Raw genomic sequence first — 21,459 nt, 5'->3', positions numbered from 1 at the left:
AAAAAAGTCGGCCTTTTAATTAAGACAACAAAAACTGATAGCCTCAGCAAAACAAATAAACACTTCTAAGAAACTTTAGGAATATCATTAAATGAATTCAAAGGACTCACTTTGACAAAGTCCAGGACAGCATCTCTCTGAATCTGCTTGGTCCTTATTTTCTCCTCCTCATACTGTAGGGCAGCAAGCTGTGCCTCTCTCCTAGTGCGCTCTACTAACTGTTCTCTTCTCTGAGGAAGTTCTAAGTCTGTATGTGATAGCTGAAACAAAAATCAGTTTGCATATGCAAGTGGGGATAAAGACCAACTTATCCATTTAGGGAACTACTACTGAACCAACTTTTACTTTGCAGTCACCTAGCATTTCTTTAAATGTGTTTATTGCTATTTTTTTTTTCTCATTTTGCACTGTGTTCTTATATGTACTGCTAGAGGCCCGATGCACGACATTCGTGCACTGGGGGTGGGGGGTCCCCCTCAGCCCACTTGCACCCTCTCGCAGTCCAGGACCCCTCAGGGGATGTCCAGCTGCCGGTTCAGGCCTACTCCCCACACTGGCAGGCAGGCATCCGCCGAGGAGTCTTTAGTGCTGCCCTGGAGGAGGGAGAAGCTCCAGCCACCACTGCTGCGCTCCCCAGCCATGAGCCCGGCTTCTGGCTGAGCGGTGCTCCCCCTGTGGGAGTGCACTGACCACCAGGGGGCAGCTTCTGCGTTGAATGTCTGCCCCCTGGTGGTCAGTGCGCATCATAGTGACTGGTCATTCCACTGTTTGGTCTATTTGCATATTAGCCTTTTATTATATAGGATAAAGCCATCATGTGGATAAAGATTTTTATTTTCTGTCTGATATCTAAAAACACTGTTAGCAAGTATCAGGTGTACATATTATATTAACTGTATGACTGAGGAGACAGGTAGTGAGGTTCACAGATATCTGACAATTAATAGTAACTTAAGTATTAAAAAAAAGAAAACCATCTTAGTTTAAAAACAATAAAAACTAAAACAGAACATTTTTTTACCTGATTGTGACTTGGTGACAGTGAAGTAGATGGCCCAACTGGAACCCTGATCCATAAAAGAAAAAAGAGAAAGAAAAAACCCTCTTTGATAAGAGAGACAGATATATAAAAGACAAGTGAAACTTCATTGTTAATGTAGCTTTCTATCAATCAACAGGCAAACTGTATAGTGAGCACTTAAAGGCTAAATAAATTTTGTAAACTTGAGCCCAAGTCATTAAATTAAGCTACAGGAGTACCTGATGTCTCCAACTCATGTTTCACGTGATGATATCATTGATCAAGTTATAGACAGCTAACAACTGTCTGTGATCAGCCAATGCTGATAATACAATTATTTGAGATCACTTTCAAACAGTATCATTTTTTTACAGCATAAATGTTATCTTCTTTACTACCTTGATTGAAACAAGATACATATAAATGGAGATCGTTTTATATACAAAGTCATTTATCAACAGAAATCTGGAATACTACAGAACCTGGTAACTGTACTTGCAAAGAACTCCGACTCCCATTTTCAATTGATGAAGCAATTTTAAGAGCAAACGTAAAGACACTCTTGGTTTTTATTTTCAAGAAAATGATGAAACCTGATTTAATGCTTAAAAAATAGTAAAACTTGCCTCTCAGTTTTATCAGTGTTAATTCTTACAGTTTGGTATTTATCTTTTTCCTGAACTGGACTTGGTGTTTCAAGTCGGTTACTCATCTGTGTCTTTAAAATTAACAATGTTGCAACAGTGACTTTTTGACATTTAGGACCTGAAATTTTACACTATGATTATTAGCCAAATGTTTTTTAATTCTATATTGCTTCCAATAGAAATTAATAAAGTTTACAAGACTAAGCATGATACTATCACCTCTCCTGAACTGAAATGACATTTAGATAATAAGTAAAACACTTTCAAAAATGATAATTTTTGTTAGTTTTAACTTTACACTTATTTAATCCATCTTGGCAAATAACTATAAAATACTTAACAATTTATCATAATCTATCCCCCTACCTTTATTATTCTTCAGGTGGGTACGTTCTATGTGTGTGTGGAAGGGGGAGGTGGGAGCAATGTACATGGAGGGTAAGGGGTGGGAAGGGCAATTGGGAGGAGAAAGTAAGCAACTTTCTTTTCAGCAATGACTAACGGGCAGTTTGTTAAACGGACTTAATTCCTTAGAGTGTAACTGGAGGACTGATATTTTGGTTAAGACAGGTCTTGGTAGCCTGAAGTTGACAGTAGTTAGAGGTGATATTGTTTTGTAGGTTCTAATTATCAAGTCTATTTGCAGATAAGCGCGATGAGTATGGGAACTTTGACTAAAGTTTACAGCTTTTCCCAAATACCTAGAAAAGTACTTGGCACATAGAAGTAGCACGTAGATACTGAGCAAATATCTAATTGAAAAAATGAAGTACAGTTGACACTAGAACAATGTGGCAGTTAGGAACATCAACCCTCACCCCCTTGCACAGTTAAAAATCTGCAAGTAACTTTTAAAAAATATGTATATTTTTATTTATTTCAGAGAGGAGGGGAGAGGGAGAGATAGAAACATTAATGATGAGAGAGAATCATTAATTGGCTGCCTCCTGCACATCCCCTACCGGGGATCAAGCCTGCAACCCAGGCATGTGTCCTGACCAGGAATCGAACTGGTGACCTCTTGGTTCATGGGTCGACGTTCAACCACTGAGCCACAATGGCCAGGCTCAACCAACATTTTAAATCCATGATTGGTTGAATCTCCCAATGTGGAACCCGGGGATATGGAGAGCAAACTCAGACTTGCACATTTTGGAATCCGAAGTGGTCCTGGGACCAATCCCCTGTGGATGAATATAATCATGGCTTCAGTTTCTAGCACTGTGAATGATTCTCTGAATGATTCTTCCAACGGAAACAACTAAAATGTTGAATAAAATAGTATTTTAGAATACACTGCTGAAGTGCCATGAAAATAAAGAGTTCACAGATTATAAAAATAAGTAAAAATAGAAACTCTGTATTAAAATTTAATAGACAGATTTTTTGGCCCCTATGATCCCCACATCTGATGTTACTACAGTGAACACATTACACATCGAAAGGACTTTGCAGATGAAATTAAACTTACTTATCAGCTGACCTAAAATGGGGAGATTACCCATGTGGGCCTAATAAAATCATATGGACCCTTAAAAGAAGAGGAAGGCAATACAGCAGAAAGGGAAATCAGAGAGATTCAAAACGTGAGAAGGATTTGGTCCACCACTGCTGGCTTGATATAGAAAAAGCCATGAACTAAGAAAGGTGGGTGGACTCTAGAAGCTGAAAATGACTCCCAGCAGATAGACAACCAGGCAATGGACCTTTGTCTGTAATTGCACAGAAATGAATTCTGCCAACAACCTGTATAATCCCAGAAGGGAATTCTCCCCCAGGGTCTCCAGATAAGAATCCAGGCCAGGCAATACCTTGATTCAGCCTTGTGAGATTCAAAGCAAAGAACCAAGGAAATCCTGTCCAGATTTCTATCCAGCAGAATTGTGATATAATAAATGGGCATGTTTTAAGCTGCTAAATTTGTGATAATTTGTTACATAAGCATTAGAAACCAATACATAAGGCAACTGGGCTAAAAAGCTGGCTTTCACTTTGAGGGTTTATACTAAATCCTAGAGATCTTGAGCTTTATTTGTGATGAATATAGCAACTAACAGGGCCAGGAGATAGAGTCTATGTCCATTCAAAGTGGGAAAATGTAATAGGAAATCCCTGAATTGGAAAATTAGAACACTACACCCTCAGTAGAAATAGACATGGCAGTTAAAAAGTCATTTTGAGATAAATGTCAAAGATACAAAATATAACTAAATCACTATGAACTGACTGATGAGACTATAAAAGGCCAAGTTATAAATTTCTTTACTCTCCCCATTTTCTTTATCCATCTATATCTCAGTCCCCTAAACTATAATATCCTGTCAAGCATAAGTAAAGAACTATGTATGACACGTCTACATAGCAAATATACTATTGTTTTAAGAATAGGCATGCCAAGTCTACTGCTTTAGGAGTTCATAAAAACAAAGAGGAAGCAAAAAAACAAAGGCTGAGAATTTCATTTAGCTTTCTTTATGGATAAATCCAGATTATCACCATAAAAATCTCATTGTTATTAAGTATCTTCAAATCAAATAATTGTTTAGATAATGCTTTAGGTGATCTGAATTTAGAAACAATAAATCAATTTTACTTGTTTTGCTATTATATGAGCACAAAAGGCACATTATCACCCAGTTCTAAATACAGAGTGTCTAAAACACACAGTATCTAAATGTCTTCATTATACATGGATCTATATACAACTAAAATCATTTCATGCTTTTTATTGAGTGTTAAGACAGAAAAAAATGAATAGAATTGGTTTTTCAAACCTGTTTTGATGTGAATATCTTTTTATGTCTTCTGTTTTTTGAAACTCCCTCGTGGGTACTGGTTTTATTGGTGAACTCTACACCAAAAGAGCAGAAATAAATCAATTTAAATATATATCCAGAACACTGTGATTACACAGTTCACATTCAACTTGACATTTAGGAATATATATATTACACTAAAAAATATAATATTATCACAAAATTTTCAAATGTGAATTTTTATGTTTAAAGGATTATAGACTATCTTACTGCTTTGGTAAACACAAAACTACTCATAATCCAAAAATGTTTATCTTATTTTAAAAAAAGTAGATTTCCTTCTCACTGTATTATATAAATTATAGTGGACATAGAGTATAAATGAATAAGATGTTAGCATTGGAAAGGATCTTAGAGGTCATCCAGTACAAATTTCCATCCACAGAAATTCCTACTTAACCAGCCCTAACTTTTACTCAGCTTCTTTTGAATATTTCTAGTAATGAAGAATTTATTTGGCAGATCACATTTCTTTAATTCTTCATCATCACAAATTGTTACTCATGTTTGTCATCTATATAGTTCTGGGGATGTTGGTGGGATATCAAGATAAAGAAAAAAGTAATGTCTTTTTTGGCAAAATATTAATTAAAAGAGAAATACTGGCAATTTGATTTATTTATAAACTAAAGGGTAAAGATCATTTCAAAAAACATTACTGAGGAAAATTAAACTGACTTAAGTGATATGAAAAAAAATTTACAAAGGTAGAAACTTGGAGGTTATCACAGCAACGTATTTTGTCAAATGAAAATCTATAGAAACAATACAATCTTATTTCAACACCAAAAATAATCATCAAAATGCATATTGTTGAAGGGAAAAAACTTATCTAAAAAGTATATCTAAAAGTCAAATGTAAAGCTAGTTATAGTCTAGCTCTAAGAAATAGGTATATCACACATGACTAGAATATCTTTGGTGAGTTATTCCAAAGGGCTAACTAAAGCTGACTCCCTTAAAGTCTGGGCATGAGAATCATATGAAATATAAATTTAGAATCCTGACAAGAGAATCATTATTCTAATTTCAGTGAATATGGATTTTTAAAAAATAAACAAAAATCTCTCCCAGTATGTTAACATCAATGACTTATCACTCTGTTTTACACTACAATTATCTAAATTTACTGCAAGAGGCAGATGAAATTTTCACAACAAATGTATATGACATTGGTTTAATTAAAAAAAGTCATATTCTGTAAGTCATACCCTATTTTATCATACTTCTAGATATGTGAGAGATTTATAATAAAATCAAACAATAGCAGAGTGTTTAAAATCTCAAACAGATTAGTATCAACCCATTTTCAGATAGTATTCAAGAACGTAAAAAAACTTCTTTTTTTTAAAACATTTTTATTGATTTCAGAGAAGAAGGGAGAGGGAGAGAGATAGAAGCATCAACGATGAGAGAGAATCATTGATTCGCTGCCTTCTGCACACCCCTATTGGGGATCAAGCCCGCAACCCAGGCATGTGCCCTTGACCAGAATTGAACCCAGGACCCTTCAGTCCACAGGCTGACACTCTATCCACTGAGCCAAATCAGCTAGCAGTGGTCGGCAAACTCATTAGTCAACAGAGCCAAATATCAACAGTACAACAATTGAAATTTCTTTTGAGAGCCAAATTTTTTAAACTTAAACTATATAGGTAGGTACACTGTTATTAACTTAATTAGGGTACTCCTAAGGCCTAAGAAGAGCCACACTCAAGGGGCCAAAGAGCCGCATGTGGCTCGCGAGCCGCAGTTTGCTGACCACAGATAGGGCTTCACTGGTTATTAAACCATTTAAAACAGTGGTTCTCTAATGCTGCGACCCTTTAATACGGTGCCTTATGTTGTGATGAACCCCAACCATAAAATTATTTTCATTGCTACTTCATAGCTGTAATTTTGCTACTGTAAACAATATGTAATATATATGTGTTTTCCGATGGTCTTAGGTGACCCCTGTGAAATGGTCATTCGACCCCCAAAGGGGTTGCGACCCACAGGTTGAGAACCGCTGATCTAAAATAATACTGCTTCATCACATTAAAAATATTTTTTTTCTTTTAAATTGCTTTGAAAGAAAAAGAGAGAGAAAGAGGGGGGAGGGAGAGAGAGAGAGAAACATCAATAGGTCGCACCCCGACCATGGATCAAACCTAAAACCTGGGTATGTGCCCCGATCCCGAACCTGTAATGTTTTGGTGTATGGGACAACGCTCAATCAACGGAGCCACACCAGCCAGGGTTGCTTCATCATATTTTTATAGATGCCAAATTTTAGAAAGCTTTATGAAACAGAAGTCATAAAGAGCCTTATGACAGACATAAAGACTACCATACATAACAGGTAGCAAGAATTAAGAACATATTATTACAAACTAGCCAATATAATGGATTGAAGAAATGGTACTACAATTTTTCACCAGTAAAGTAATAGGCATTATCACTTTTAGTAGAGATATCTCATTTATACAGTTTAATTAACCATAAAATAATCAAAGAGACCTTAAGAAAATAAAAAGGATTCCCTTTAATATTACAGTGTGCATTGTTGCCCAGCTGGTGTGGCTCAGTGGCTGAGTATTGAACCATGCACTGGGAGGTCGCTGGTTTGATTCCCAGTCAGGGTATATCCCCAGATGGGGGAGTGCAGAAGGCAGCCAATCAATGTTTCTCTCTAATCGATGTTTCTACCTCTCTCCCTCTCCCTTCCTCTCATTCTAAAATTAATAAAAACATATTTTAAAAAAAGATTATAGTGTACACTGTTGATTTTAACTTTAGTACAAAGTAGTTTCTCTAGCAGGGATGTTTATAGCCTGAACCACAAGTAGTTCCATTCATCACCTGGAACACACTGATATCTCTGGGCTGCAGGACTCGGATTTATATAACTTCATTCAACTTTAAATACAAGAGTGCCTTCTGAATGCCAACAAAAATACTGTGTTCAAAAGCCTTCAGATAGGAAAACCAAAGGGTTTTTTAAAAGAATGATAATATCACTTCCTAACATGTCCCACTTGAAATGATTATTCTCTATTTCATCATTCTTCAAAAAGGCCCAAGTGTTTCTCAATAACCCCTGCTCAGAACCTGGGACCAACACCAGACATTAACAATGCACAAACTAAAGTGGAGCCATTTTATTATGCTGACAAGATTTATTGAAGAATGCTATTTCTACTTGAGACCTTTGGGGAATTGGCAAAGTTCTTGCAGTGGACTGAATGCTTGTTTGTTTTATACAGCAACTCAATGCTCCACTATAAGAGACATCCAAGAATTTTATTGGCAAACAATTTATATTCTGTGAGACTGAGAATAGAAGCTCCAATATCATTAAGCTCATTATACAAATTCTATGGTTAAGTTTCTATGTTGCTCTGAAAGTCATAGGTTTGGTTCAATTCTTAGTTACTGATCAAACTATGATTATCAATAATGTAACAATAAAAAAGCAGTAAGAACAACAATTAAAAGCATCACATTCCTTGCATTTTCTTCAAAGGCATAGAATACTCTTAGGACTTTTTAAATTCTTTCTTAAAAATTCTGAAAGCTGTCCTTTTATTTGAAAAATAAACCTAAACCCTATTTGAGACTATTGTCTGATCTTTAAAAATGAATCTGAAAAATTCAGTAATGAAACTGGAACTGAGCATAATAAAACAAATAATAAGGCCTAAACCAACAAATCACTGATAGGACAGAAATTTATACTACCATAAATTATTTTACTAGGGGGTAGCAACATAGTTAGGCTTAAATATGTGTACTACCTCATGAGAGATTCGCCGTTGTTCAATGTATGCCATAAACTGTGAACTGAGGCTGTCTGAGTCCAGGCCCTTGGGTTGCCTCACCTCATCCTCTTCTTCCTCTGCAGTACAGCTGTCAATGTAGTCAATCTGATCCAGATCGTGTTCCACTGTCCACATCACACACACACACACATCAGGAAAAAAACATTCAAATTAGATAGCTAATGAATGACATTACATTGCATTTTTTCCTTTTCCCTAACATGTTCTATTCTGAAAGTGGAAGAAATGAGAAGTTTAAATTATGTAAGCCTTTATTATTAGTCCATGGCCACTCACAAAAATAGGCTCCAGAAAAACATTAGTCCTAGTTCACTAAAGCATACAGTAATTGATGATAAGTATTAGAATACAGACCTCTAATATTTATTTTTTCTATGGACAGCTCTTTACTGTTTTAAATAAGACAGTCTGAGTTTTTGATACAAAGAAAGAATAATTTTTAAACATTGGAAGGTATGTCTTCTTTTAGGTTCTTTCCCCAAGTTTTAGATTTTGGGCGTAATCATACCTCTCTTTGAAGAGGTGGGAGGCAGAAAACCTAACACAATCAACTCAAAAAAAAAAGAGAAAGGATTGGAGGAAAGTGAACTTGGAGATAAAGAAATAGATACCGACTACTGTTTTCCTTCCTGTAACTGTTGTCCATAACCAGAACAAAGATTTTCTATTTAAAAATTATTTTCTAGAGGTCAGCATTGTAGATATTTTATAGCAGTTTGTGGATGAAGAAAATCATTTGGGGAATTTTTTATTCTCAAAATGTTTTGTGGTGAGAAGTATATAAATAAAGTATAAAATCACATCATTATTTCTTCTAATAAGTTTCGGAGTACCCCATTATTGTTAAGCTTAGAAACTAGCCATTTAAAAATCCAGTTAAAATGGCACGCTAGAAAAAAAAAATACTTGCTACAAAGATGGTTTCTCTAGAGATGTATTAAACCCCAGCTATTACTGTATGATATTCTGTAGGCTGGCTAAAAGTTGCAGTTTCTGGGAATAGTGAATTTGAAGAAGTCTACTTTTCAATTTAGTTTTCTAATTCAATTATTTCTAAATATTTCCATAACTGAAGTTAATACAAAAATAAATTTTGAGTTACTAGTTATATTAATAGGTAAAAGGATGAAAAGGTCTACACCCACATTAGAAACCAGGTACAAAAATGCATTTTTTCCCAATGTGCTACAACTTGTGTGACTAAATAAATAATTCATTTTATGACTACTTCCCAAGAATGCAGTATCATTTTTCATACTATTTTGACCAACACTGTCCAAGAGAAATAGAACGTAAGCCACAAAAGTAAACCACGTATGTAATTTTAAATTAACTAGTAGCCACATTTCTAAACGTCAAAAGAAAAGTTGACTAATTTTATTAATATATTTTATTTTGTCCAATAGATCTAAAATATTATCATTACCATATGTAAATAATATAAAATATTATTATTTTACATTCCTTTTTTCATGCAAAGTCTTCAAAAATCTGTTTATACTTATAGTACATCTCCATTCAGAAAAGCCACATTTCAAATGCTCAATAACCACATGTGGCTAGTGCCTACTATACTGGACAGCACAGATATAGACATTATTTTAAGGCTGAAATGAATCAATGAGAAAGATTATTACATATACAAGCAAGATTAAAAAGAAAACCACTAAAATATGAAGAAATGCTAAATAACAGGAGAAAAAAAAGAATATAAGATGGTAGGAAAAAAAGATAGCAAACCACTTAATTGAAATAATTAGTCAGAGATTAAGCATCTTCTCAGATAATACAATAGATTTCTGGAAAATCAAAGTCATTTCTCCCTTATGGCTAATCCTCAAAATTTAAAAATTCAAATTAAAGCAATATTGAGTAGAATACGAAAATCAAGTCTGCCGCAGAAGTACAAACAAAAAGAGTTCTGTCTGTTAATGAGCTATAAAAACAATTTTAAATCACAAATATTAAAATATCAGAATATGGATGACTCAGATTCAGATGCCCTTGAAGAGCACAATTCCAGATGAAGGAAAAGGTAATGAAGAATATAGCACTGAATTCCAAAAGAGGTAAAGTAATGGCCACAAAAAGAATCTTTGAAAGAAGACTAGTACTTCAAAAGAAGATTCTGGTTAAATTAACAAAAATCTAATCCAGATAAATTGTTGTTAATAAAGTTTCCTCCCAAAATAAAGGTAAGAGAGAAGCACTGTATTTTAACTGAAAGCCTGAAAATATAGAGAAATTGAAATTTAATCTCAACAGAAAACAATTTTTTCCCAATTATATAAGAGAAAGACTTTAAAAGAAGAGTTGAAGAAGCTACAAATACACAAACCAAAGGAGTAGGTGTGAAAAAGACCATTTTTTAGAGTAATTATAAAAACTTCAAATGTCACCAGGAATTATATTTACCTCCATTTGCTACTACTACACTGTTGCGATTCTCTTGGTACTGGTTTTCTCTTCGTAGTCTTTGTTCTTTAGTAATTTCTGCTACTCGAAGAGGCAGATCTGAAAATTCATCTGTAGGCTTAAAAAAATAGCAGAAACATTAAAAAACATCATTCTACATTTTAGATTACTAAGTATTTAAAAGCATGGATATAATATAAACTCATTAAAATGTATATTTAAGGAAAAAATACCCAAAAAGTTCTGGGTATGCATAGTGGTGAAAGTTTCTCAACAATGTGAATGTACTCTTAGGAATGATTAAAATGCTCCTGGCTGGGTGGCTCAGCTGATTGGAGCATCATCCCATATACCAAAATGTTGTGGGTTAGATTCCTGGTCAGAGCATATACTAAGGTTGAGGGTCCCATCTCTGGGTTCTCTCTCAGATCTTTTTATAGATCTGTCTCTCAGATCTATATCCTCGGGTGATATAGAAGGGTTTGTATGACTATAAATATAGGGTGGGGCAAAAGTAGGTTTGTAGTTGATCATATGGAAAATAACATAATAATTAATAAGTAATCTCTCTATATAAAAGCCTAAGTGACTGTTCAACTGTTTGACTGGTAGCTATGATGCACACTGACAACCAGGGGGCAGATGCTCAACGCATAGGCATGGAAACGTGGAACAGAGTGATGAATCTCAGAGGGAAGGGGGGATGGAGAGATTAACCAAAGATCTTATATACATATTAGAGGCCCGGTGCATAGGTTCGTGCACCGGTGGGGTCCCTTGGCCTGGCCTGCAGGGATCAGGCTGAAACCAGCCCAGTGCACAGGTTTGTGCACTGATGGGGTCCCTTGGCCTGGCCTGTGGGGATTGGGCCAAAATTGGCAATCTGCTATCCCCCAGGGGGTCCCGGATTGCAAGAGGGCACAGGCCAGGCCAAGGGACCCCACCAGTACACAAATCCGTGCACCGGGCCTCTAGTAGAAGTATATACTCTGTATTTGGTGTACTCACAACTGTAAACCTACTTTTGCCCCACCCTGTATAAATATGTGCATGAACTTAAAGTATTTACATATATGTATCTAGTAGAGGCCCGGTACATGAAATTCACACATTTGGGAGGAGTGGGGCAGGGGGGTGTCCCTGAGCCTGGCCTGTGCCCTATCACAGTCTGGGAGCCCTTGGGGGATGTCCGACTGCCACTGAGGCGGGAGAGGTCCCTGCCACTGCACTCGCCAGCCGTGAGCCCGGCTTCTGGCTGAGCAGCACGCCCTGTGTGGGAGTGCACTGACCACTAGGGGGAAGCTCCTGTGTTAAGCGGGAAAGGGCTGAAACCAGCTCTCCGACATCCCTGAAGGGTGCCGGATTGTGAGAGGGCGCAGGCCAGGCCGAGGGACCCCACCAGTGCATGATTGGGGCCGGGGAGATATGCGGGAGGTTGGCCAGCTGGGGACGGGCTGTGGGAGGGCTCCAGAGCGTTTCTGGCTTGTTTCACTCAGTCCCAATCATCTGGACCCCAGCAGCAAGCTAACCTACCAGTTGGAGCGTCTGCACCCTGGTGGTCAGTGCACATCATAGCAAGCGGTTGAGCGGCCTTGGCATATCATTAGTATATTATGCTTTGATTGGTTGAACAGACAACTGGACACTTAGCATATTAGGTTTTTATTATATAGGATATGGGTAGAACCAAAATTATGTACATACCCACTCAAGAAGTAATTTTACAAATCGGTGCACACCTAAAATTAATTTGCTTTTGACTCACAAATGATGTTATAAATGGTACTTAATCACTTAACCCAACCTGTAGCTAAAATATTATACTTTAGTAATTTATGAAAAGAGAAAATATAGTACTAATAACTAAACAAAAGCGAAATCTGATATAATTGGCTAAGTTGTTTATCTTGAGCATGTGGATATTCTTTACTAAGGTTCCCATTTCTTCACCCATCAGTTGTAACTGGCTCAGTTCTTGCTTAGGTTTCTAGGATATAAAATTATTTATACAAGACATTGAGGTAACAAACATGTAAAACACACATGGTAAAAAGATACTGAAGAAACAAGTTTTGGATGGTATGACTATGTGGAATTTATACCCTTCCTTTGGTTTTTCTGTATATTTTATGTAATGAGAAATTGAACCCTACTAAGAAACTTTTCATTTTCATCATTTGATTTTTCCTTAATCAGGAATTATAACATGCAGAACAGAATAAACACTTACTTCATTCCCCGACCATCTCTTATCACCACTGTCAACACTATTGAAACCTGAATCAAGGGCTCCATAAGGGCGACCTGAGTATAGTTCTTCGTGGCTGCCAAAAAGAGCAGTTAGTTATTACTGCAAAGTTTGGTATTTTAAAACATTTGAAATAACTTGGATTCAATTTTACAAATACACATTTTCATGGCTTTTAAGGACTTAACTATTTAGAACTAAATGAGCATTCTTTTAATTTTTGAATACGAAAAATTCCAAATTAAAACAGAGTAAACAGAATAATGAGCTCCCAGGTACTTGTTACCAGCTTCGAAAATAACGTCCTGCCATCCTTGTCTCATCTATTCCTCCATCCATTCCCAATGCCCCCGTCATTTGTTTTTACTTTTAATAGTACTCTTACCAACATTGAAATACACTTACCTTTGCTGTGCACTTTTGACAAATAAATACATCTTTATAACATATACCTCTATCATAATATAGGATATTTCTATTTTGCCAGAAAATTGCCACACATCCATCCCTTCCCAGTCAATTTTTCTCACCCCACCACTGTCTGCAATCACCATTTTGATTTTTTTCACCTTACATTAATGATCTGCAAAGATGCCCTAAACTTTATCCTTAGAACCTGTACTTTATATGGCAAAGGGGAATTAACAGTTACAGATAGAAATATGGTTGCTAAATAGTTGACCTTAAAATAGTAAGATTATCTTGAATTATCTGAATGGGTTTTCACTGGAATCACAAGAGTCCTTAAAAGTTGAAGAGGGAGGCAGAAGAGGAGGTCATTGTGGTGTAAAACTGGCTTGAAGATGGAGAAAGGAGTCCTAGAGCCAGGAATGCAGACAGCGTCTAAACATACAAAAAGGCAAGGACATGCATCCTACTGAGGGCCTACAGAAGAAAATGCAGCTTTGCCAGTATCCCGAGGAGACCAATATTTAGACTTCTGACCTACAGAACTGTATGATAATAAATTTGTCTTGTTTAAGCCTCTGAAATTTTGGTTGTTTTTTATGGCAGCAGTAGAAAAATAATACAATTAGTTTATCTTATTGTGGAACTCATAAAAATGAAATTATATGTACTTTTAAAAAATTCAGCATCATGACAGTGAACATCTTGATGTTTTTAATATCCTGGAGTGAATGAATGAATAATATAAATGTAGGTTTAATTTAAAAAAACAACAACACCCTGCCAATCTGTTTTCAGAATGAACTATATCATTTTGCAGTCTCACCAACAACTTATTTGAGTTCAAGTTGCAAACATTTGTAGGTGTCAGTCTTTATTTTCAGGTGTTCTGATGGAGGTAAAGTATTATCTCATTGTGGTTTTAATTTGTATTTTTCTCATGACTAGTGATACTGAATATCTTCTTGTGTGGTTATTGGTCATTATTTATCTTCTTTTGTGAAATGTTTAAATCTTTTGTGCATTTTATTATTATTTTTAAACGCATTTTTACTGATTTTAGAGAGGAAGGGAGAGGGATATATAGAGAAGAACATCAATGGGAGAGACAGATCCATAAGCTGCCTCCTGCACACCCCCCACTGGGGATCGAGCGTGCAACCCAAGCATGTGGCCCTGACTGGGAACTGAACCAGGGACCTCTTGGTTCATGGGTCCATGCTCAACCACTGAGCAACACCAGCTGGGTTCTTCTGCCCATTTTAAAATGTAACATCAATGATCTTTTAAAAAAATCTTTACTGTTGAGAGTATTATAGATGTCCTCTTTTTCCATCCATTGCCTGCCCTCCACCTGGTTCCCGCCTCGCCCCAGGCCTTCACTACCCTATTGTCTGTGTCCACAGGTAATGCATATCTACTTATATCTACTTATATAAAAACCCTGGGTGGTGTTCATCACGACCACCAGAACTGCGACCAAGCAGAAGGAAGTCAGTCCTGCAGGGGTTGTCTTGGCAACAGCTGCACCCTCCCCCGAGCTGTTTCTCGGAGCTGTTTCCTGTAAGGGCGGGGTTTGAGGCAGGAACCCACCCTGGAAGCGTGGAGGCATATCTTTATAAAGTGTACCCCGCCAGCACACCCAAGGGTGAACCTGAGTGGGGGCGGCTGAAAGGCTTAGAAAAGACAGACAAGAGAATGAAAGCCGGGTCTCAGTGGGATGCTGCTTCTCTGAGAGACAGTGACCACGCCCACAGCCATGCCTTTATTTTATAGCAGATGCTACGAGGCAAAGTAAGGGCGTGACCAAGATGTTTACAACATTCTTCTGGGCTTCAATCCTACTCAACTACATGCACCTGAACTCTACGAAACCTACATCACTCAGGCATGTGGGGCCACGTGTTCGGACCATAGGTTCAAGCTTACAACTACAGCTGTTGGCTATAATTGTGCTAGGAGGGCCCTGCCCTCCAAGCTGGGACTTGCACATGGCAATGAGAGGACTGTACCCTCTCATCAGTCCAAGGCTTGAACCAGTTCAAAACACTGTAGCGGCTCCCCACAATAAAGTTTTAATTCTTTTCTTTGTTACTAATGTTGTGGTTCCCATAACAAAGAAACAATTTCCAGAGGGTGAGGCCCAGGAATCAGCATTTTAAAAAGATTCCCAGGTGATTCTAATGTGCAGCCAAGGTTGAGAACCACTGCTATAGATATTAAAAATATATCTAAATGTGCAATTCTTTGTCCCAAAAATGAGCATGTTCAAAAATTAAATGAAGAAAATTTGGATATACTCGATGGAGATTTTCACACATATTTGAGTGATGATTCCATTGATTCCACAGATGATGCTGAAAAGAAAAATTTTCCCATCGAATTTCTTAATAGTATTACTCCTTTGGGAATGCCATGTCATAAATTAAAATTGAAAGGGGGTGCAATCATCATGCTATTGAAAAATCTCAATAGTAAATGGGGTCTTTGTAATAGTACCAGATTTATTATCAAAAGATTACGACCTAATATTATCAAAGCTGAAGTATCAACAGGATCTGCAGAGGGAGAGGCTGTTCTGATTCCAAGAATTAATTTGTCCCCATCTGACACTGGCCTCCCATTTAAATTATTTGACGATGGCTTCCCGTGATGCCAGCATTTGTGATGACTATTAATAAATCACAAGGACAAACTCTAGACAAAGTAGGCATATTCCTACCTGAACCCGTTTTCGCACATAGTCAGTTATATGTTGCTTCTTGCCTGTTTGAAGAGCATGTAATGATACAGTTAAAAGTTCTAAGTACTTCATCACAAGGGAAATTAGTCAAGCACTCTGAAAGTGTTTTCACTCTTAATGTGGTGTACAGGGAGATATTAGAATAAGTTTAATCACTTTATCAGTCATCGTTTGCATCACTGTTGTTTTTATATTATGTTTTTGTTGTTTCCTTTTTTTTTAAAACATATTTTATTGGTTTTTTACAGAGAGGAAGGGAGAAGGATAGTGAGTTAGAAACATCGATGAGAGAGGAACATCAATCAACTGCCTCCTGCACACCCCCCACCGGGGATGTGCCCACAACCAAGGTACATGCCCTTGACTGGAATCGAACCTGGGACCCTTCAGTCTGCAGGCTGACTCTCTATCCACTGAGCCAAACTGGTCAGGGCGATTTTTGTTTTCATATCATGTTTTTGTTGTTTTCATATCATATTTTTGTCGTTTTTATATCATGCCTCTGTTGTTGTTATATCCTTTTGTTACTGTTTATTTATTAATAAATTTATATATTATTTTCATATACATTTTACTAATTTCCTTTCATCTCTCACATTTCTATTAAAGAGAAAGGGCAAATAGCATTATTAAAATATCTCTGCTAATTAGTTCCCTTTTTAAAAAAACATATTTTATTGATTTTTTACAGAGAGGAAGGGAGAGGGATAGAGTTAGAAACATTAATGAGAGAGAAACATCGATCAGCTGCCTCCTGCACACTTCCCATTGGGGATGTGCCTGCAACCAAGGTACATGCCTTTGACCGGAATCGAACCTGGGACCCTTGAGTCCACAGGCTGACGCTCTATCCACTGAGCCAAACCGGTTAGGGCAATTAATTCCCTTTAAATGTGCATGAATTTCGTGCACCGGGCTACTAGTCTATCTATATAAAAGCCTAAGTGACCGAAGAACCGGTTGACTGGTTGCTATGATGCGCGCTGACCACCAGGGGGCAGACACTCATCACAGGAGCTGCCCCCTGGTGGTCAGTGCCCTCCCACAGAGGGAGTGCTGTTCAGCTGACCAACGGGCACCAGGGTTCATGGCTGGCGAGCACCACTGTGGCAGTGTGAGCCTCTCCCGATTGGAACTAACTGGGTGTGAGCCTGCGACAGGTGCAGTGGGGCCGGGATGAGTGGGAGCAGCAGGCAGAAACGGCAGGTGGCACTGGACTGCCAGTTTCAGCCTGATCCCCGCAGGCCACACTGAGGGACCCCACTGGTGCGCAAATCTGTGCACCGGGACTCTAGTATGTATATAAATTCTTTGGTTAATCTCTTCCTGCCACCCCTCCACCACCCTCCTTCCCTCTGAGAGTCATCAATCTGTACCATGGTTCCATGCCGCTGGTTCTATTTTACTCATCAGTTTATTTTGTTCATTAGATTCCTTGCTTGTTTATTTTGATTTTTAGATTGAATTGTTGATAGATATGTATTTATTGCCATTTTATTGTTCATATTTTGATCTTTTCCCCTCCCCTTCTTCTTCTTAAAGAATACCCTTCAGGTGGTGAAGGCCTGGGGTGGGGGGGGGAAGGCTGGAAGGGGTCAATTGGGGAAAAGAGGGGATATATGTAATACTTTCAACAAAGATTTTAAAAAAAAAGACAACCCTTCAACATTTCATGTAATGCTGGTTTGGTCTTGATGAACTCCTTTAGCTTGTTCTTGTCTGTGAAGCTATTTTTTTGAATGGGAAATGTGTACTTTTTTAATTTATATTTTTACTGTTGAAAATATTACAAATATCCCCTTTGTGGGTTTTTTTTTTTTTTGTCCCATTGACCCACTCCTCCCCATACCCTCCCCTCCCAGGCTTTCACCACACTATTGGCTGTGTCCATGGGTTATGCACATATGCATATACCTGTAAGTTTCCCAGTAAATCTCTCTCCAATCCTCACCCCTCCTTACCTGTCTCCCCTCTGAAATTTGTCAGTTTGTTCCATGCTTCTATGTCTCTGGATCTAATTTGCTCCTCAGTCTATTTTGTTCATTAGATTCCACATGAGTGAGATCATGTGATACTTATCTTTCTCTGACTGGCTTATTTCACTAGGCATAATATTCTCCAGGTCCATCCATGCTGTTGCAAATAAGATTTCCTTTTTTTTTTTTTTTTTTTTTTTTTACCACCATGTAGTATTACATTGTGTAAATGTACCACAGCTTTTTTTATCCACTCATCTGCAGATGGGCATTTGGACAGTTTCCAGATCTTAGTTATTGTAAACTGTGCTGCTATGAACACATTGTAAACTGTGCTATGAACATTGTCTTGCTTCACAGCTGGGCTTCATCTGGGCACTTTCAAGCCCAATACAAGTAGCAGCAGAGCTATCTACAGAGCTAGCTACAGAGCTAGCTACAGAGCTATGAAGCAAGACAATGCATATATTCTATGCATATATTCTTTCTGACTGGTGTTTCAGGTTTCTTAGGATATACTGGTATTCCTAGAAGTGGGATCACTTGGTCAAATAGTAGTTCCATTTTTAATTTTTTGAGGAAACTCCATACTGTTCTCCACAGTGGCTGCACCAGTCTGCATTCCCACCAGTAGTGTACTAGGGTTCCCTTTTCTCCACATCCTTGCCAACATTTGTCATTTGTTGATGATAGCCATTCTGACAATGTGAGGTCATACTTCATTGTCATTTTAATTTGCCTCTCTCCAATGATTAGTGACTTTGAGCATTTTTTTCCATGTCGCTTGGCCTTCTTTCTGTATGTCTACTTTGGAGAAGTGTCTGTTTAGGTCCTTCACCCATTTTTTAATTGGATTGTTTGTCTTCCTTTTGTTAAGTTGTATGAGTTCCTTATATATTTTGGAAATTAATCCCGTATTGGACATATCACTGGCAAATACGTTCTCCCATGCAGTGGGTTCATTTTGTTGGTTTCTTTTGCTGTACAGAAACTTTTTATTTTGATGTAGTCCCATTTGTTTACTTTCTCTTTTGTTGCCCTAGACGTATCTGTAAACATTTTGCTGTGAGAGATGTCTGAGACTTTGCTGCCTGTGGTTTCTTGCTCTCTTTGCTCCTCTGGCAGCGCTATGATGTGAATGTTGGTACGCTTGAGGTTGTCCCAGGGGCTCCTTAACTATCTTCATATTTTTAAGATTCTTTTTTCTTTTTGCTGATTGGGTGCTTTTTGCTTCTAAATCACTGACTGGATTCCTGGCATCCTGTACTCTACTGTTGATTCCCTGTAAGTTATCCTTTATTTCAGTTAGTGTACGCTTAATTTCTGACTGGTCCTTTTCCATGTCTTTGATGTTCTCACTAAGGAAAGTCTCACTAAATCCCTTGAAGCTCTCATTAAGATCTTTAGGCATCCTTATAACCATTGTTTTGAACTCTGTATCTAGTAATTTGCTTGTTTCCGTTTCATTTAGTTCTTTTTCTTTTTCTGGCGATTTCTTCTGTTCTTTCATTTGTGACATGTTTGTCTCCACATTTTGGCTGCTTCCCCGTGTTTGTTTCTATGTTTTAGGTAGAGCTGCTACCTCTCCTGGAATTGGTAGAGTGGCCTTGTATAGTAGATGTTTTGTAGGGCCCAGGGGCTCAGCTTCCCCAGGTACCTGAGTTGGGTACTCTGGGTGTGCCTGTATGTGGGCTGTGTGCACTGTCCTATTGTAGTTGAGCCTTGATTGCTGTTGGCATCGCTCAGAGGAATTAACCCCCACACCAACAGGTTGTAAGGACTAGCTGCAAAGAGCTGCTGTGCAAGAGACACCCCTATGGAGCAGGACTTGCTTCAGTGGGTGCTCACTGAGTCTGCCAATTGAGTGCATCGCTCGTGGATGTGTAGAGTTGTAATCTGGCACAGTCTGAAGCTATTCACAGGGTGCACTGGCTCTGCAGCCTCCTGGGAGGTGCAAAGTCAGCCACTGCCTGTGTCCTGCCTGGGGCCACCTGTCAGGAGCTACAGAGCTATCTGCAGATGGCTGCTACTTGTGTTGGGCTTGAAAGTGCCCAGGTGAAGCCCAGCTGTGAAGCAAGACAAGCTGCTGCTAGTGTCAGGCCTGGGCCCTCTTACAGAGAGGCATGGGGCATGCTGACACCAGCAGCTCCTTGTTTGACAGATTTTAGTATGGTCTGAAGTCTGAGCCAGAATAGGCCATTCAAATAGAAAAGTTACTGCAAACAGCTTGGTTGGGGCTGCAAATTGGGTGAGATGGGGTCTCAGGGAATCACCAGGGTGGGGCAAACAGTGTGGGCCAGGTTGATGGAAATTCAGATATAGGCCCTGCCAATCAGCTCTGTTATGGGAGAAGTCTCAGTATAGGAACAATGACCCCTGCAAGCACCCATCTGGGAGAAAGCCACCCCTGAATTCTTGCCCCAATGCCACACAATCCAGTTCCTCCCCATATGTCCCTGTATCCCTCCAAGCCGCTGCCCCAGCACTGGAGCTCAGAGGGAATGAGTCTGAGTAAGTCTGCGCACCAGCTCTTTAAGAGAAATTGCCTGGGACTCCAGGAGCCTCCGTGTCACTCAGCCACCATCCCTGCTGATTTTTATAGCCCAAAGTTATGGCTTCTCTTCCCAGCACTGGAACCCTGGGCTGAGGGATCTGGTTTGGAGCTGGGACCCCTTGCTCATCACGTAGACCTCCGCAGGCTAGATATCCCTTCTGATTAAAAAAACACCACATGTGGATGTTAGACCGGCCCGTTCTGTGCCTCTGCCCTTCCTACCAGTCTCACTGTGCTTTCTTCTTTAATTCTCTATTGTAAAACTATTATCAATGATCTTAAAAATATTTTGCTAAGAAAAAGAAGCCAGACATAAAATGCTACATAATGTTTTTAGTTCATTTATATGAAATTCTAGAAAAGGCCAAACTATACTGACAGAAATTTTATTGGTTGCCAGGGGCTGAGAGTAGGGGACAAGGACTGACTATATGAATGGGCATGACAGTGATGGAGATATTATATTTCTTGATTGTGTTGGTAGTTTCATGATTGTATCCATTTACTAAAACTCACTGAACTACACATTTAACATGGATATTTAAAAATTGTATCTCAGTAGAGCTGCTTTTAAAAATCTGCCAAACCAGCATTGGTTTTTCCACATGTGCACTAACATTTTATGTTGTCAGTCTCAATTTGAGACATTCTAGTGGGTGGGCAGTGGAATATCATTGTGACTTAATTTGCATTCCCATGATGATTAATGATGTTGAATATTTTGTGTGTGTGTGCTTATTGGTCATTTATATATCTTTCTTAGTGAAGTGTCTATTCAAGTCTTTTGTCCATTATTTAATTGAGTTG

At 38.2% G+C, this 21,459-nt stretch overlaps 1 protein-coding gene across 13 annotated transcripts in view; it reads right to left on the bottom strand.

Moving 5' to 3' along the window:
- LRCH3 (leucine rich repeats and calponin homology domain containing 3) overlaps positions 1-21,459 on the bottom strand; it is a 112,953-nt gene that overhangs the window by 29,567 nt on the left and 61,927 nt on the right. For 10 of the 13 annotated variants that reach the window (XM_059687556.1, XM_059687557.1, XM_059687562.1 and 7 more), the window contains exons 7-13: positions 12,954-13,047; positions 10,724-10,841; positions 8,264-8,412; positions 4,443-4,519; positions 2,631-2,852; positions 1,022-1,067; positions 111-260 (exon numbers count right to left, since the gene is read on the bottom strand). In XM_059687556.1, the coding sequence (XP_059543539.1) occupies positions 111-260; positions 1,022-1,067; positions 2,631-2,852; positions 4,443-4,519; positions 8,264-8,412; positions 10,724-10,841; positions 12,954-13,047 (856 nt within the window). The remainder of the gene's footprint in view (positions 1-110; positions 261-1,021; positions 1,068-2,630; positions 2,853-4,442; positions 4,520-8,263; positions 8,413-10,723; positions 10,842-12,953; positions 13,048-21,459) is intronic. The other 3 variants (XM_059687568.1, XM_059687569.1, XM_059687567.1) reach the window with 1 other exon arrangement.

Source organism: Myotis daubentonii, chromosome 3 (assembly GCF_963259705.1).
Source record: "Myotis daubentonii chromosome 3, mMyoDau2.1, whole genome shotgun sequence".
Classification (NCBI taxonomy): domain Eukaryota; kingdom Metazoa; phylum Chordata; class Mammalia; order Chiroptera; family Vespertilionidae; genus Myotis; species Myotis daubentonii.
This window is presented reverse-complemented; position numbering and strand designations above follow the sequence as displayed.